The sequence below is a fragment of the Mchenga conophoros genome, linkage group LG10, assembly GCF_057382185.1.
Source record: "Mchenga conophoros isolate Kocher_MC1m ecotype Shallow Benthic linkage group LG10, M_conophoros_male_GT1.1, whole genome shotgun sequence".
Taxonomy (NCBI): Eukaryota; Metazoa; Chordata; class Actinopteri; order Cichliformes; family Cichlidae; genus Mchenga; species Mchenga conophoros.
The window spans coordinates 2535981-2555028 of NC_140535.1; the positions used below are offsets into that span (position 1 = coordinate 2535981).

Below are 19048 nucleotides of genomic sequence, written 5' to 3' on the forward strand. Positions count from 1 at the left end.
ACAGCTGCAGAATAAATCACGTCTTAAATGTTGTTGTTCATCACTTGAGTGAGGCGAGATCTAAACATCCTGTGTGACAGCGGGTTTCACCCTGCTTGTTATTAACCTTTCTTCTTTGCAGTGAAACGTATTCACGGAGCCGTCGTGAGGAGTTACTTTTTTCAGTACATCCTTTTATGTAAATAATAATATCATCGTGCGCCGTCGGCTGTTCAGCAGAACATTTCTAGAAACGCCCACACTGATGATCTCAGACAGCCGGACTATACGGCAACAAGTATATAATAAATGTTTGACTAACCAATCAGCATACACCAGAATGCCAAAATCAGCTTCCCTGTAGGAAGAACAGAAAATGTCATCAGTAATTCTTACATTAAAATTCAGATTACACAGTATTTGCAAAACGTCTGGGATTTTATTTGTTTCTAATTTGGTCCAAAAGTTAGACTTTGTTCTTATTTAACGAGGAACTTCAGTGCAGGCTCACCACAGACACTCGGTTGTACCTGGTGGTCACTCCCATTCTGGTATTCTGTTCAGAGAGTGTGAGCTTCCACCTGATCCAGTGGCTTTTAGGACCACCTGGATGACTTTATCAGTTTCTCACATGTTTGTGGAGGAATGTTAGGACAACTGGTTGCAGGCATTCGTTTACACATTTATTTCTTAAGGTGCAACCACACTTTGGTGCACAGAGGAGTCTTGAATGTTTTCTGCTGGTGAGTAATCTCTGTCAGTGTTGACTGATGGGCTCGAGTCGGGCTATACCAGGTGCTTCCTTAAGATCATTGCTAATGTCGTTCCTCCGTGCTCCAGACTAGCAAGCTTCCAAAACTTGTGCTTATACAGTGTCAGCACCTGGCTTCAGTTTACCCTCTGAAATCCGTTTGGAGGCAGCGTGTGTGTATTTAGTTTTACACAGCAATGCATAAAAGGTTCAGTTTCACGTGACTGCACACACACAGTTACACCAAAGGGTTCAGTGTGTGGTGAAACTGCTTCTGAAATACCCACCTACCTGAATGCTGTTCACCTCTGATGATGACGATGATGACTCTGTTCAGTGTCAGGTTGAATGCACGAGCACTGCAAAGCAACAACAGAGTTTGGAGCCAACAGGCAAATGTAGTAAGAGCTTTTAACATATTACATTGGCAGCACTCATCTTACACTTATCGGTAATATTTTAAATGAGGGTAGTTTGGCGTAATGGCAGGAAGGCTCATAAAGGCAAACCAGTCCCTTGTGATTGTAATCTAGGAGAGTTCCTGTAAAATTAAACCACGCTTGCGGGGGAGACAAACATGTTCATGGCTTCTTTGAAGTGGAGAATCAGCGTCCAAAAAACAGAATAAAAGATGACAAAATGTCAGTGCTGAAGCTGATGCTCTATAGATAGAACTTGCATGCCCAGACAGCAATTACTGAGATACATAGCATTCATCCAGACATTGCGTTTGATCTCGGTGCTTCATTCTCTTGCACAGAAGATTTTTTTTTCATGTGAAATTGTGCAGAGTTCTCATTTGAATGTGTGTTTGTCTCTGTCCATTTCATTTGAATTAAAAATAATGTGAGATCCGGGCGATTGTTTGGCAGCGGGGCTGTAATCACAGACTTGCGGTCGCTCTCACATCTGATAATGACCATTTCGAATGGAGAACAACAGCTTGTTCGTAGCTGCTGCTGCTGCATCGCACAGGCCTGTGAAAAGGACTGGTAGCCATTTTCTGTCAGTGGCAGTCACATAAATACATATCACGAAGCCAAACCACAAAACGCTCTTGATGTTTCCTCACAATCACCGCTTTAAACATAAGAATCCATGTGATCTGATTACATGTAACCACACAGAGCTCGTGGGTGTGCGGCGTACAGCGACATCATTTCACCGTAGCGATCAAAGATGTTTTCCCAGCCTATGAGCAGCAGCAATCAAGACGTTTATTATTTCATTAGTTAAAGCTGTTCAGCGCACAATGCATACACAAGGATGCTTAACAGCAGCCTCTAACTTGATGAACACATGGTCTGGTCTTTCTCCCAGGCCCTCTGTGACCGAGCATTTGTCCTCTGTAGCTGAACCAAGTGGCTGGACTTTTCCCAGTCACCTCCCTCCCATTGCCTGATGGTACTTCACATTCTTTGTTCCGTGTCCAGAAACATCCCCACAAAGTGTGTGTTTACTTCTTTCTCTTCTGCTAAATGTGAAATGTTCTGCTTAATCAGACTGGGAATCTGACTCCAGTTTGGAGGAATGCTGTTGTGTTAGCTCAACGTGAGGATTTGTTTTGCCGTTGTAAATCTCAGGCCACTGTATATCCCATTTCCCATGACTTGATGTTTGTATGGCCTATCCCAGCCAGCCAACAGATCCTCCGTCTCTCCGTTACCGAGGGACGGATTAGCATCTCAGCTATGAGCTAAGTCTGTTTTCTGCTCTGTGGTTGCTCGGGCTGAGCTGGCAGCAAAAGCTTGTGCAATGTGGCTCTATTGTACATCCACTGACCTCCCAGCCAGTGGGTTAGTGCTCATTAGACAAGCCATAGGATGCAACGCTCGCACTATTAAGAGGATTTTCTTTCCGTCCGGATTCATTTGGTGTGATTTTGGCAAAAAAGGATGAGCGCCATTGCTTCTCAGATCAGAAGTGGGAACCCTTCCTCTAAATCAATATGATGCTTTCAGAATACACATGCTGTCATACCAAGACATGGAAACAACTAGAAGGTGCAATGTTCTGTTATCCTGGACAGCCAAACAAATAACCTCACATAGCCTTGGAGCCTCATACAGTCAGTGGGCACGGCTTCTTCCTGTAGTTTCAGGGCTGGAAGCTAGTTAGCTTTCTGGTCGGGGTGGACCACGGAGAGCTCAGCACTCAAATTGGAGGCTGAATGACCCAAAGTGCTTTTTATATTACCAGTTGACCTCCCTTCAGGCCAGTGGAGTGGGAGTTGATTCAACAGGAAGACAGCGCCTGTGGGCTTCGAGGAGGTGCTTGCTGCTCATAAAGGAGCGTTTTGTTTTTCCTCCCCTCCCGGTAGCAGCACCCTACTGGGGAATTCATTAGCGGCTGACATCATCTTGCTCTGTACAGAGTGACAGACTATCTTTCTGCCCTGGCTCTCCCCTCCCTCTCGCCTTTCTCTTCTTCCCTCTTGTTCCCTCTCTCTCTCTCTCTCTCTCTCTCTCTCTCTCTCTCTCCCTACCTCCTTATCTTTCTGTGGTGCGCTGCCGTCTAAGCTTTTGCGCGCCATTTACGCAAAAGGTAAATGCGCCGATGTGCACTTCTGCAATCAAGGTTCAAGCTTTTTCGGAAGCCCCCAAAAAACACAAGTGTGTTTATCTTGTGAAGGAGGACTACTGTGGTTGAATCCAAGACCGCCTAGAAATCAGGAAGTGGGAGGACCCGACCGTTAAGGCAGCAGCACACAAGCAGGCAGTTGCTGGATGAATGGGAGTTTGTCTGGTGCTTAGGAGCGGACGGGGAGAGGCTGTAGCGTGCCCACGATCGGAATCTGTCAGAGCACCCAGCGCGACAGTGGGTCTATACCTAGTGAATTTTTGCTCACTGCTCGTGTGATTTCCCTGCGTTTCTGTCTCCACGGAGAAAAGTGGCCGTGCGCTTTGTTGGATTGGTTTGCTCCATCGGACGCAGCCCCTTTCTGCGCACCGACTCACAAACCCTCCAGGATCGTGTTTGTTACCTCTCACGGATATTTCCGACAGGAGAATATACGTGAAAAAATCACACACGCACACACACTGAGTCCCGAGCAGGAAAGGAAGGTGGATCAAAGGATTTTTTCTCCCTTCTCGTCTCATTGATGATGCAAAAGCTCTCCGTGGCGAGACACATGGTTCTCTTTGTCCAAAAGGCGCAGTAGCTTTGTGAACGGCTTTGGATTTTTTTTCTTGGAAAGGCTTCTTCTCTTTTCGCATGGCTGTCTTCAGTTTAAACGGAGTAGACTTCGCTGCCTCTTGTATGGATTATACTATTTGAAAAGCAGAATGTGAGACGAGGCCATATTTACCAGACCGAGAAAAGTAATATCCTGACTCCTTGCTACCCTTGCCACATCGAAGGTATGCGCGCTGGCTCGGAGCCGCTTCTTAATCCACGACGTGTTTGTCATTGTGTGTGGTAATGTGCAAAATAACGTGAGGGAGACTTTTTTTTAAAGCGTGCAAAGAAAACGGTCTGTGTGTTGCCATTTATCCTGCAGCTTTCATTGTTTACATCCTGCATTAGTGAAAAACACAAGTGTATGATTTTAATAATAAAAAATGTCTTTCTCACGAGCAGCATTTCCTATTATTTTGAATTTATTGCCGTGCTTAAGGTGAAAATAAAAGACACAAGTGCGCATAACTAAGCTGTGACTGGCAGCAGATTTCGAATATGTCAAGAAGAAAACAAAGCACTGCTCTTAAAATGTAATCTTCCGGAATTCACATTTTTAGCATTAAACCAAAGCGAGTGAGTCCACAAAGCCAGTTATTAGAAATTGGTTTTATTCAGAGAAAGCTGTCAGTCCGTCTTCACATGGGGCTCAACGGGTGTTGTTCCGTTTCTTTCCTGTCTTCACTGCGTGCGTTTTGTGGCATTTTGTGGTGATGTGAAATGTGTCAAAATCAGTGTTTGAAATATAGTTTAAGCGTGACCTGTTTTAAAAACTACGCGTGGCTTTTGTTGTCTAATTCAGGATTAAATCCCATCACCGCACATGTTATTCTAGCACGCTGATGGTGTCGGAGCGCTGCTGCCCGAGACGTTTGGAGGAATCGTGAGGCTTTAAAAACAAATTGGCACGGAGCAACAGTGCCATCAAGTGGCCAGAATAAGAAGTCCCACTTGTTTTGTTTCAGTCTGATGCCCAGTGTTGGTTTTGATCACGATACTCAGGCTGTCCTGATAATTATGGACGGGATTTGGGGAAAGCGGCATGCACACACGTGCCCTGACAATGACTGCATGCGTGCCAGTAAAACTGGAGCACACAGCCCAGCAACACATTTCCAGAATTGTATATTAAAAAAAAAAAAACTTCTGCTAATTTAAGACCAGAGTTTGCTTTATGTTTTAGTGACTGCTGTGAGTGTCATGTGTGTTTTGTTCTCTCGGTGAGCACAGGCATTGCTGTACATCATCTCTAAAAATGTCATAAAGGAGTTAGTCTGCAAAGTTTGGTGGAGGAGAAAAGAACCAAAGTCGCTTTGTTCCAGTGTCATCCTGGGGAATTTTAACTCTATGCTGAATGTGATGTTTTCATCTCTTTTTTTCCAGGTGTCCGATGCCAGCTCCGAGAAATTTTTCAGCACAGCTGCAGTTAAAGGTATGCATTTCTGTTCCTATGATGTGTTGTCACCATTGCAGTTTCTGCAGATATCGCCACGTTGACATTTGTGTACTTTGTCTCCGTGCGGTGTTCTCTTCATATTTCACATATTTCCTATTTGTGAGCATTTCAAACAATAGCAGTTTACCCAGGGTGCATCTGTATGTAACGTCGCCGTACACGATGAGTCAAACAGTTATCGTCTAATGTGAAAATATTTCTCTGTGTCGGTGTGTGACGCTGTGAGGCTGTGTGAGCGTTTTGGTGAGCCTTTGTTTCAAATGTGCTGAAATGCACCGGGACCCTTGCTGAAGCCAGAGCAGGATGAGGATGTACTAATGCTGGAAAGGCATCTGTTTATGGCCTCAGTGTGCCAACACCACATGTGACCTCATTATCAAGTCACTAATTTGCTGTTAAAAGCAGCCCCATTTTCTCTGGCTCAGGGATAATGGAGGTGCCCCCATGAAAGGACATTCCTCTGTAATGGAGGGGAGTTACCACGCGGGGCGAGAGGGAGGCTAAGAGACCAAGGTTATGACCCCTTCGGGGCTTTGGTAGAAATGGGTGAGATAGTTGGGATAGGTCCTTGTAGCCCCAACCCCCCACCCTTAATTCTTGTTCCAGACCTCCATACACACTTCCCATATTCTGGCCTTTGATTCCCTCCCGGTCTTGATTTGTGGCATCCATTGGAGTGTTCAATGGCCGTGCTTGACAAGAAGCTTCTCTGCGGACTGATTTGGTTCCCTTGAAAGGATTAAGGCCTCCTTTGTGCAGCCTAAATCAACAGAGGGCCACCCTCTCTCCCCTACCATGAAAGGATCTGACTGGGGAAACAGTACACAAAATCTGCTTTCTCTCTGCTCCATGATAGCCCACTCTCTTGGCCCCTATTTCCATTTAAATATGCCCTCTTTTCTTCTCTTTTACCACCTCAGTCCCCTGTCATCCAGTCCTGCCATATGCTAATGCCTGAGACAATTGCAAAAGACGAGTAAAAGAATCCAGGTGCAGAGAGAGCAGAGACCACTGGTATTTTTATTGAGGTAGATTAAAAGAGTCGGGTGGGTTTTTGTTGGAGGGGATTACCAGCACGCTAATGCAGCAAACCTCTGGACAGGCAACAGCTCCATCAAAAATAGTGTGTGTGTGTGTGTGTGTGTCTGTGTGTGAGAGAGCGAGAGAGTACTCGTTTGTGGGATGATGAGTGTCAATATTTGCTCAAAGGCAGGTGCAAAAAGTCTCCATTTGTTTGACAGTTGGTGTGCTTTCTTCATACATCATATTTCTTTTTGCACTTTTGGACAAAGTCGGGCGTAACCCCTAAAGGCCGACCAGTTCATCATAAAGCAAAGCAAGGCCTTATTTGTCACGAAGCTCCTCAGTGAAGAAATGGTTCATAACATGTTTATTCTACTCGAATATTCAATACGTGAACATATCAAACATATTGTAGATTTTAAACTCCACAGCAGATCACGAAGTGAAAAAAATCCCTTTATGCTGATTTTCTACTAGCTTGCTGTTTCTGTGACACAGTGTTGTTACAGCGTTTCTGTGACACAGTGTTGTTACAGTGTTGTTACGGTGTTTCTGTGACACAGTGTTGTTACAGTGTTGTTACGGTGTTTCTGTGACACAGTGTTGTTACAGTGTTGTTACGGTGTTTCTGTGACACAGTGTTGTTACAGTGTTGTTACAGTGTTTCTGTGACACAGTGTTGTTACAGTGTTGTTACGGTGTTTCTGTGACACAGTGTTGTTACAGTGTTGTTACAGCGTTGTTACAGTGTTGTTACGGTGCTTCTGTGACCAGTGTTGTTACAGTGTTGTTACGGTGCTTCTGTGACACAGTGTTGTTACAGTGTTGTTACAGTGTTTCTGTGACACAGTGTTGTTACAGTGTTGTTACGGTGTTTCTGTGACACAGTGTTGTTACAGTGTTGTTACAGCGTTGTTACAGTGTTGTTACGGTGCTTCTGTGACCAGTGTTGTTACAGTGTTGTTACGGTGCTTCTGTGACCAGTGTTGTTACAGTGTTGTTACGGTGCTTCTGTGACACAGTGTTGTTACAGTGTTGTTACGGTGTTTCTGTGACACAGTGTTGTTACAGTGTTGTTACGGTGTTTCTGTGACACAGTGTTGTTACAGTGTTGTTACGGTGTTTCTGTGACACAGTGTTGTTACAGTGTTGTTACGGTGCTTCTGTGACACAGTGTTGTTACAGTGTTGTTACAGCGTTTCTGTGACACAGTGTTGTTACAGCGTTTCTGTGACACAGTGTTGTTACAGTGTTGTTACAGCGTTTCTGTGACAGTGTTGTTACAGCGTTTCTGTGGCACAGTGTTGTTACAGTGTTGTTACAGTGTTTCTGTGACACAGTGTTGTTACAGTGTTGTTACAGCGTTTCTGTGACAGTGTTGTTACAGCGTTTCAGTGACACAGTGTTGTTACAGCGTTTCAGTGACACAGTGTTGTTACAGTGTTGTTACAGCGTTTCTGTGACACAGTGTTGTTACAGTGTTGTTACAGCGTTTCTGTGACACAGTGTTGTTACAGCGTTTCAGTGACACAGTGTTGTTACAGCGTTTCAGTGACACAGTGTTGTTACAATGTTGTTACAGCATTTCAGTGACACAGTGTTGTTACAGTGTTGTTACAGCGTTTCAGTGACACAGTGTTGTTACAGCGTTTCAGTGACACAGTGTTGTTACAGCGTTTCAGTGACACAGTGTTGTTACAGCGTTTCTGTGCAGTTTATGCACCGAATGTTCGTTTTGAGGTTGTTAATAATCTTGTGACTCATTGGAATAAAGCTAATAATCCTTCAAATAACAAAGTGGAAAAAAAGGCCATTGTAATTCTGCTGCTGATGTGCAGCTTTGGTAATGACTGACTTTTGGCTGGTGTTTGTGTGTGTGTGTGTGTGTGTGTGTGTGTGTGTGTGTGTGTGTGTGTGTGTGTGTTTTCCTTCTACTGCTGCAAGACTGGAAATCAGCCCAGGGCGAGCTCGGGTCTCTTTGAAGGCTCAGTGCTGGTCCCTCATCTTTTAATCTAACAGCCTTCTCACCTACTCGATAATTACAGTGTATTTTCTGTGTTCCCTCTAAAGCCTGAGGCATACGCTGCATTTTGAAAAGAAAATCCAACTGATGAAAATGCGTCTTTTGTGTTTTCAGACGTTGATTTATTTTCTTCCCTCTTCGTGCGGCTTCACCTCGAGGCTGTCGGCGTCAGCTGTACGTCGCTCTCTGCGGTTCTCCTCGTCCTGGGCGCACTTCTGCTCATGAATGGATTTCATTAACCGTTGTCTCTAATTACCACGGTCGTCAGTGCACCTGCAGGTGTCGGCTAACCTGATTGGTGTGCTCTGCAGGAGGATTGGCCGCAGCGAGAAAGCAGCAGCCGCCAGTGAAATAAACAACTTTTGTAAAGTCTAAGCTGCTTCCAAGGTGCCGTGGGTGGAAAGCAGAGTTTTATTAAACCTCTGACTGCTGTCCAGGGAGTGGATTGAAGTACTGGCTTGAACACATACTGATGATGACAAAGCAGCACAGCGTGTCACCACAAAGGTCTGCAGACAGATCTATCACATGATTAAAGCTGTCTCCCAGGGCAATGATATCTTGTCACTTGGTTACATTCCCATCTTTTATGATACCGTCAATCGACAGCCTGTCAGAGAAACGCGGCTAAGTTTGTCATCGGAGAGCCCAGCCTGAGCTCGCACTGCCTTGTTTGCCGAGTGCAGCCGGCAGCCAGATTAAAGCAGTGCTGGATGACATTTAAAAAGGTCCGCAGTCCCATTTTAATCAGGTGGCCTGAGAATGTTCTCGTGGGTGAATTGTTCAAATCTACTGAGAACAGAATCTGCGTTTCCTGTTGGAAGTGTAAAAAAATCTGATATTAAACGCGCAGTAATAAAGAAATGTATTTGGCTCTCACCTGTGTCTCCTTTAAAATACCGTTAGTGTCAGCAATGACTTCATCGTGGCCTTTCACTTAAGGGTGCAGCAGAGCAGCTCTCCCCTTTTTCTTTTCCTTTTTTTCCCAAAAATTTCATCTGGTAGATATATTGGAGAAGCTCGTCCCTCGTGAGATATCTCCTGCAGCTGCGTCTGCGATGTGAGACCAAGTTCAGTGCGGGGGTGAATTGAAGTGCACAGTGGAGTGATTCTCAGTTTCCCCCCCTCAGCACAACGCTGATTTCACCACGCTTTACTGGAGTTAATGTGAAAATGAAGCGGTGCTACAGCGAGACCCGGGGCTGACGCCACTGTGAAGAGCGGCGCTAGTGAAGTGTGTCAGGCTTGAGTACGTCTGTCACCGGGGGAGAGAATAATGTGCGATGTGGAAGGTGTAATTTGCAGCGCTGATGGCATTGTTTAAAAAAATAGTGGAAAGAGAGAAGCAGAGGTGAACTTTTGTGGCAGATATCAGAGCTGAAGAGCTCCCTGGATTGTCATAGAGAGCTCTGCTGGCAGCAGAATTGCCTGTGAGCATATTACTGCTGTGTGGGAGGCAGCCGAGGGCTTGTTTTTCTCCCTGCCTCATTCTCTCGGCGTTTCCTGAGAGGAGGACTGGTGATATAGCTGTGTGTACTTCTAGGCTGTGGGCCACCACCTGCTGTAATCTCAAGTGATATAGAGAGCAACAATCACGCCACAAATCACCCAGGCAGCTCCCTAACTCATTCACTCGACTGGAAAGAGAAGGTTGGCCTTTTGCAGCGCCAGTGTTGGTTTACTGCCCCGGGCTGCCTGCACCGCCCTCACGCTGACCTCTGCCGTCTGTGTGGATTTTGGTGTCCAGAAAGCAGGGCTGCCTCTGGAACTTGACCTGATGCGCGGTGGAAAGATGACCTGACCACCGTTGGCCTTTTGTGCATTCTGAGAAACAGCCGCAGTCGAGGATGAGCTCTTTCTCTGCCGGGGGGCGCGAGGTCACCGAGAGGTTGCTGCCCGATCCCTCTAGACTAAAGCATTGTTCCTGCTTTGGCTCAGACACAACTGTAATTCAAATCAGAGCTCTCTTTTGATATTTAATAAGCATGCCTGTTTGGAGAAATAATATGGCGCTCTGAAAGATTTAACTCTGAGGGATGCACAAGTGAAACGGACTGAAGGCGTTTCACCTGTGATCTCTGCTCCTGTTGGTAACCCATCACCCAGCCAGGAGCGTTTAATGCACAGCTGGAAGGGCTAAAAAGGAAGCTCAATATCCTGTGCTGCACAGAGGGAAGCTCCCTCCCCTCAGCGAGTACAGCTACAATCACCCAGGCTGCATCTTACAATGTGGCCATGAAAGCAGCCACTTCAGCCATGCCTCATCTACTGACACGGCCAAACAAAGGTTAACAAATCAAAGGAAGCACTGGTTGATTTAGTGCCTTGCAGATGCAAACAATTGCCCAAGTCCCCATGGAAAAATGAAAAATGTAGTCATTTCCAGCTGGACATATTTTCAAATCCCATGTAAATGTTTGTATTGATCACAGCTCATTAGTCCTGATTGCAGCTATGAAGAAAAGCTTTTCCAGACGTTATAGTTTGGTTGAAACGAGTCTTGGTTCTGCCTTGCTTCCTCTTCTAATATAAGTGTACGCACAGTTTTTATTGGAAGTATTTGTTTGGCATTAACTGCTTGAAGGATGACAAGTCTGCCTGTCGCAGTCACCCTATGCAATCTTGTCTTATTGTGGATTTTTTGGCTGTAGCTGGCGGGGACCACGGCTGTAGCACCATCGGTACAAGTTTGTTGACTGAGGATCGGTTTTAAGGACGTGCTGTAAGTGGGTCTGTTGACACTGAAGAAACACAGTCAGCAGTGTGGGCCAGTCTCCTTCGGTGCCCTCCTGCAACACAAAGAGGTCATTCAGAGTTTGTTCCCCGAGTCCCTGAGGTTAGAGACTAAGTAAATCCATCCATCTTAATGCACTTATTTCAGCACCGGGAGAGCTGGAGGGAGACTGTGTAAACACTCCCATATCCGACATGCCACGCTAAACCCAGAGAGCCTGGAACCCATCAGGCCAAAATTAAAGGTCTACATCTCAAACACAAACATTTAAATGGGCTGAACTCCAGAGATCAAAGTGAAAGGCTTTAGTTTTCCTGCCGCCCTCCCCCGCCACGTCCACCACACTGAGATATGTGGCGGGTTAGAAGCTGAATGGTGAGTGGCTCCTACTGTACATGTGTGTTTGTCTCAGGTGTCTAAGGTAACATTTTGGCATTTGTTGCCATAAGGTGGAAGGAATTTTGTGAGCATGCTCAGTTTATTCATGACTGTGGGTTTGAAGACCATACAGAAGCTCTGTGTCTGCCTCCTATGAGGTTGCAGATTCTTTATGTGAATCGTCTATATATGTCATTTTAACATGTAGCTGCAATTTTTTAAAAATTTGTTGTGTAGTTGAAGTCGTTTTTTTCTGTGTCACTGAGACACTGGAAGTAGCAGAAGCGAATAGGAGGGCACCAGTGTCCCGTTCCCAGGAGAGGTCCTCCCCCATCACCGTCACCAGCATCCACTGATCCGTTGTGACACGAGCCACTCTCCTGCCAACTGTGCGGCATTAACAGGGTCAAACCCCCCCACGTGTGCACACACATCCCACTTATCAAGACGCAGCCATTCCCAGCGTGCTGTTGGTGTGTTCAGGCCAATTATGCCTGTGTCAGTCTTTGGTCCCTGTGGCAGAGGTGACATTGCGAAAGAGGGAGAGAGAGAGCAGGCTGCCTTAATGAGGCCTCATGGTGCCTTAGAGGTGAATGTGCATATGAGTGTGTAAGCGCATGCGTGCATGCATAAAAGAAGGATTTCTGCATGGGATGATCTACCTTTTATCATGATCTACCATGTGTGTCTGACAGCCGTCTCCCTTCTCAAGGTTTTCACCCTGCAGCCATCAGGCCCTCTGCTTTGTGTTTTGGAAGTAACTGCGGCCCCGAGATGACAGGAGCAAACCGATTTAGGTTCTTTTCAATTACTTGAGGCATTTTTTCCCCCCCAGAAATATGCAGCCACGTTTCTAAAAAGGAGATGGGATTAACACAAGATTTTACTGTCCACTGTGAAATGATTAACTCCTGCAGTGTTGGTGTTGCTCTGAGCAGCATGGAGGATTTAGTCTGTTTAAAAAGAGCAAAAACAACAGAAAGTCTGATAAAGTAGGAGGTGAATAACGACTCAAAGGGTCGTAGAACATTTTGAAAGGCTGGCTGTACTAAAAGTGTCTGTAATCGTGTCTCCTGTATCACATAAGTGACCACGGCTGTAATCTGTGTGCTCTCACTGCAGGAAGTCAGGATATAGAAGCTTAGAGTGAGATTATGGTGCCATCTTACTGCTGTGGTGTGTTTTTGTGTTTTTAAGTTCTTTCCTCTCCGATCCAGTCTTGTAAAACATACAGAGGGAGAAGTGAAAGTGTAAACACAGCTTGTGAAGACAGAAAGGCTAAGAGAGAGCACGAGCACAAAGACTCTGATCAGGTTTGATGGAAGCAAGGCTTTAATTGCTCCCACAAGAGAAGGGGTTTTACACGCACACGCACACACACACGCACACACTCGCTCTGATTCACATAAATATGCAGTACAGAAATAAAGCCCTGATGAGCCCCGGGGCAGATTAGAGAGGACTACAGAGCAGGATCCTGGTTTGTTAGTGACATTCTGTAGATCCCTTTGCATGTGTTTGTGCTCTGCACACACTGCACGCCTTTCATTTGTTTCAGCCCACATTTCATTCCTTATGCAGGCTACTGACTACGAAAGACGGCATGCTGTAAAGCCTTGATAATAATCCGTTGCAGACGGGGATGCGGACGGCCGAGCAAACATTTCTGCTAAGCCTCAGTTATACTTTACGCATCCGCGGCTGCGCGAGGGTCCGTGAGGGTGCAGGCGCACCTCTGCATGCCTGCCTATTGTTTTGTGACCGTGCAGACTCGACCAAGGAAAGTTTACATTACAGTGCACTAACTACACATGCGCGCCGCACTGTGGACTTACAGCTGATGCAAAAGAAGTTTAACAGGATGACTCTGTGGCTGTTGGGTCTCCAACCATCCGTGAGTATAAACAAAGCTTTAGAATTTGCTTTTCTTGTCGGCCGCCTGTGGTGCAGGCGTAGTTGGTGCATGTCGACATTTGCACAAACCCTCGCACTTAACATCTAATAATAACATTATGTGGACTCGCAGACACAAAAATATACTTGAGACTTTACAGCAGGCTTCTGTGTTAAACGTACGCCATCGTAACCGCAGACCCCTCTGAAAACCTACATGGGAACTGACACTGTAACCTTTCGCCTGCCTAGAAATGCAAAGATGTTTCGCGTCAGTGTTGCAGCTGTCCTGTTCCACACAGCTGAGTCGTCCTATTTATTTCTGGCTCTTTTGTGTTTTTCAGTGGATGAGTGAGAGAATAATAACCTTTACTATAAGAAATAACAAAATAATGAGCCACACATCTCAACAAACGTCTGGATGGTTTTGGATGTAACGTGTGATTGCATCCAAAAACAGACCAACAAAAAGCAGGGAACCAGGAGGGAACAAAGTCCCAGGATTTTATTGTTTCTATCGTGGCCGGCTCCATATCTAAAGCACCGGGACACAACCACATCGTGACACGTGATGCAGGCCAGAAACGGCGTCGGCCATCGGCGTTGGTTACGTCTCCGCAGAGATTCATGTGCTGCACAGTGATGGCAGGTCAACATCTCCCCCTTGTGTTGGGTGCACTCTAAGCTGGGTGGATGGTGTGTGTGTGTGTGCGTGTGCGTGTGTGTGTGTGTGTGTGTGTGTGTGTGTGTGTGTGTGTGTGTGTGTGTGTGTGTGTGTGTGTGTGTGTGTAAAATCATGCTGCTATCCTGGAAATGAAATTTTAAGGCATGTGCATTTGATATAAAAGAAGCATAACAAACTGCACATTGTTCCATTTTGAAACCCTCTCTTTGGTTCGTCCTCGCTGGCTTTTGGCCACTGTTCTTAGAAGCCTGCCCAAACCCATCAACGTCGGTTGGACCGTCACCATCTGTTACAGATTAAGCTGCTTCTGGAGGGAGCTATTTGATTTCAGGGCTCGAGCATCCTCTCCTTATTCCACGTGTCAGGTTTTACTGTAAACACTGTTGTACAAAAACCAAAATCCCAGAAGGGGGGCCTTTTAAGCCAAGAGCAAACGGGCCGCTGTGCCGGGTTGGGCTTCGTGTCTGGTTTAGCTCTTAGCGTGCTGAGACGGGGGCTCTGCTGGGCCATTTAGAGGCAAAGCTGGGACGCCATGTTTGGAAGCTTTTGCTCTAAACCCCGCATTCAGGCAGTGTGCCGTGTGGTGTTGTGATGTATGAATCCCCTGGCCTCGCCTGACACAAGCGAGCCTGTCTGAGCCCATGTCTTCGCTGAGTAGGAGGCCGTGGACAGAGGCTGCATTGTTCCCCTAAAGTAACCCAAGCTGAGGGCAGCCGCTGCCCAGAGGGGGATATCAAGTTGTTCTCTCCCCACCAACAGCAAATCCCAGCTTAAGCTCCGGGGCTTGACGAGAAAGTAGAGAGGCAGCTGACTGTTTGGACGACGGCACAGTTCAAATAAACAGTTCAAATCCCAACCAGCCTCCCCTGTACTAACCCTCCCTCGCCAAGCGCTGCAGTCCAACAGCCATAGCTCATCACTCCGAAGCTCGCCAGCGGCTCTCGGCTAATTTGCGGTATTATTTTGAATAGTTTGTTGATGTTGCTGCACTGATTTTCTGGAGAAAAAGGATTCAGGAGAAAGTGAGAATTCAGGCCCGGCGTAAACGCGCTGCTTCCTTTTTATTTTCTGAGCAACTTGTACGTTTGCCACCACGTCAGCAGGCCGCACTGCACTCCCCAGCTACGTGAGGACAGGAGAGAAGGGGCAGCCATTAACAGCTTCGTTTCTGCCCCGGGTGCCCCGCTAAACTGACTGCAGTGAAACCTGAGCGAGGCGGTAATGAGACGGCACTTGACACACCCGCACATGCGCTCGCACAGACACATTAGCTGCTTGTGTAATGCCAGTGAAAATGTAAGAAAAGAGGCTGCGTGCAATCGATGCTTCACCAGAACGTTAGACATTTGATCCAAGTGTTCAAGCTGTTGCCTATCTGAGTTTTCCTTCTATAGCTTTAACGCACAGCTCGGCTCTACTGAGTCGGGTCCTTGCAAACAGCCCGACTGCGCAGTGTGGACATGTGTAAAACCAGTTGGCCCCGTCTGAAAGAGAGTGAAAGAGGCCCAGACTGATGACTCTCTGGGGACAGATTTCTCTTTCCAGCCTTCCATGCTTCTCTCCCCAGTGAAATCATGGCGGTGTCAGCGTGTCAGCTCGAGCTGTCACTCTGCGTACTGCTGCAAGCCAGCTCATATTCTACCTCCTGGCTACAGAGAGAAGGGGGGAGGGAGAAGAAAAGAGAAGGAAAAGGGCTTTTTCTGCACTTGACACAGCAGATGAGCTGAGTGTCAGCACCCCTTAGTGCAACTCCAGAGTCTTGAAAATAAGAAAGCGGGAGCCAAAGCTGTCCATCACCTCAGAGAGGCAGCTGCACAATTAGGAGTCACCCCTTCCCCAGGGGCTGCTTTAGTATAGTCCACTATGCTTGGCTGACAAACTGACAGGTCTTCATGGAGGACAGGCCAGCGCTGAGCAGCTCCAGCGCTCTAGCCGTGCATCTCAACCAGGCTGGCAGTGGACATGTCATGTGTGTGAGTGTGAGAGGGAGGAAGCTGTTTATGAGCCGGGTTTTTATCAGCATGTGACTGTAATTGAGATTTAAGCGCGTCTGTGTTTGAAGTTTATCCGCTCTGATTGTCTATTGTTCCTCTAAGCTGCCACGGTGACTGACAAGAAACACGTGTCGCGGTGCCAGCTGGCGTGCTGCGAGATGCTCGAGTTGTGCTGACACACGTCAGTGTTCCCGTCCAGTTTTGTAGACTGAAATAATGTCAGCTCCTGGATAGAAAACAGTTTCATCCACATTTAACTTAAAAGATACAAATAAATCTGTTTGTGTTTCACAGCAGGCCTTTGCTGAGGATTCATGTTTGTGCTGGAAATCAAACCCCTCCTTGAAAGTCCACGGCGTACAGCGTGGGGTGTAACTGCACATGGCGTCAGCACAGCACACGACTACTGTGATTGGCTTGTTCTCTACCGTCATTCCTCCTGTGCAGGAAATTCCTGGAGGGAGAATGCTGAAGCTGTGGGGAAGTGTGCATGAAATGGAAAAGATTCCCCCACAGAGGAATCTAAACCGGGCTTTAGTCCCACATAGCAAAGCCTGTATGGCTTGGCCTGCTATAGTTTCACAGCATCTGTATACTCACCTGCAGGAAATGTCCTCCCTGCTAATTTCATGCTGTTGACTGAAAAACAAGCCATCGGCTCTAAGACTGAAAACAACGTGTGTGTGGTTTGTGGTTATGCACCACACACACACCATAATGTAAAGAGTCATCCCGTTTTTTTCTCCATGGGAAAGCCTCAAGGGGAAAGACGGCTTACATTTAACAACCTGCTACATGACAAAAACAAAAAATGCTCGAATATCAAGTTAGCAAATATTCTGCACTCCTGCAAAATTCCTGTCGCAACAGCAAAGTGATAAAGCTAATGGCAAGCAATGTGATGTTTATCCAGCCTTGAACGTATTGTGTAAATCAAAATGCACCCAGCTTAAGTTTAACCGGTAAAGGAATCAGAGGCGTTTCATGGCTGGCTGAGAAAGCGAAGCACTGACACGCGATACGCCTCGGGGAATGACACGCATACAAAAAATGGCCACGTCACATTTTCTTACAGCGATACGAAGCCCTGTGAGAAATCCCAGCAGCTCGCTTGCATACACTGGACATGTCTGAGGTCAAACGGTCTGGTTGGCTCCACAGCTGCCTCGTCTCTCAGTGTAGATTTACACCAGTGTGACAGTGTGTGCACTGACCAATTGCTGCGGACTGGATGGATCTGACACATTACACGCTACTGTTATTTCAAAGCCTCAGTGAGCCGGAGTACATGACAGCCAGGCCTGCAGAGGATCTGTCAACCGCCGGCAACAAGTGTCCCCCTGAGAGCTGCCCCGCACAGACCCCTGGCAGGAGATGTCTATCCCTTTGGCCAGCTTTCCACCCATCCCTTCTGCTGGTCACCTGTGCCAGCATGCCCGTCATCGAGTCCCTGACCCGGCTCTTCTCCCATTACGTTCCCTTCAGCCTGACCTCACACCCTCGGCGATATATAAAGATTTGCTCTCTAAAGGAGAGCTAGAAATGAGACACTGTCCCGCCACTGATCCCACTGCTGCATCCTCATATGCACATAAAGATGGTGATGGTGGAGAGGGTGAGGGCCAGTTTCAGGGGGAAGGTGACCTAACACTTTAGACCCAGAGAGCTTGTCTAAGACGGAAAGATTTTCCATGTTGTCGTTCTGAGCGCTGAGATCGAGACGCAGTTGAGAGCGTTACAGAAACAGCTGTAATCAGACCTGCTGTGGGTGGAAGAATATTTTCGCTGCAGCTCTCTGTTAGTAAATGTCTTCGTTATGACTCAGGAGAGAGGAGACGGAGCACATTGTGTCAACAAAGAGAGTTTCAGTGCAGTGCCGACGGATGCTAGCAAAGGTAGGAGACGGGACAGAGAGCCTCTCTGCTCCTTTCTGTCGCTCGTGTGTTTTCCTCCTCCCATTTGCCGCTTGTACGCTTGTCATGCTGTAAACATGTGTAAGTGCTTATTGGCTGTGGTCTGGCAGCTGATCTTCTATGGCTTTGCATCTGTCAGAAGAGCTCCGAACATTCATTGGCTTATGAAGCCCAATTACCCGAGATTGCTACCATTTCACAGAGGATCACAGTCACAGACGGTCTTTCTCAGAAGAGGAGTCGAGGTTTTATGTCTCGGTTAACCACACGCGCCGCGCACCACGACCTCCCCGCGCATACGCCACACGCAGCCACACTATTTATATTTATATACGCACTTGGCTTCTCATCTCATGCTTTGGCTTCCCGTCTTGTAATACAAAATTCATAAACTAAATGAGACAGCCATGAAATATAGATGTTCAGAGAGGCGGCTTAACAACTCTCCCCCACCTCCCACTGCTTGTGGCCTTTTGCTCAATCACAGCTTGCTAAAGCAGCAGTTTGTGTTACTGTGAGGTGATATCAGCAGGCTGTGGTATTCTCACTGAAAGATTACACATGTCACGCTCTCACAGCCAGAATAGTTGCCCCGCTCACCCCAAACCTCCCCCCAGCCACCAGCTTTATTTCTGTTTGGTTTCCCCTTCGCCTGCCACCCCTGGGAGTCTAGGACTAATAAAACAGCTCCAGTCCAAGACCCTCCACAGGGCGAGATGTCCAAGCGTTGCAACCCGACACCCCTCGCAGCTCTGGCTTTAGAGAGCTGCTGACATGACAGAGAATCCTGGAGAGCCAGCAGGGGAGCATTCATCACTGTCGGCCCACAGAGCCCTAAACACCCATCTGGGGAATGTCCAATACGCATACATGTGCACGGTGAACCCCCCCTTGCTGAGAGGTGCCTCGAAACTCTGAAGACGCAAAGAGGCTTCACTGAGTGTGATGTTACCGCTCTTAAAGCAGCTAATGCTGTTAAAGTCTTTAGAGCTGAAGCAGGGAGGGATAAGGAGCTAATAGACGGGAGATTCTCTGGAGG

General features: G+C 47.0%; 1 protein-coding gene across 15 annotated transcripts in view; it reads left to right on the top strand.

The window, feature by feature from the left end:
* auts2a (activator of transcription and developmental regulator AUTS2 a) overlaps positions 1-19048 on the top strand; it is a 351111-nt gene that overhangs the window by 307542 nt on the left and 24521 nt on the right. For 14 of the 15 annotated variants that reach the window (XM_085288152.1, XM_085288155.1, XM_085288144.1 and 11 more), the window contains one exon: positions 5294-5342. In XM_085288152.1, the coding sequence (XP_085144278.1) occupies positions 5294-5342 (49 nt within the window). Of the gene's footprint in view, positions 1-5293; positions 5343-16864; positions 17992-19048 lie in introns of those variants that run through there. The other variant, XM_085288159.1, reaches the window with a different exon arrangement.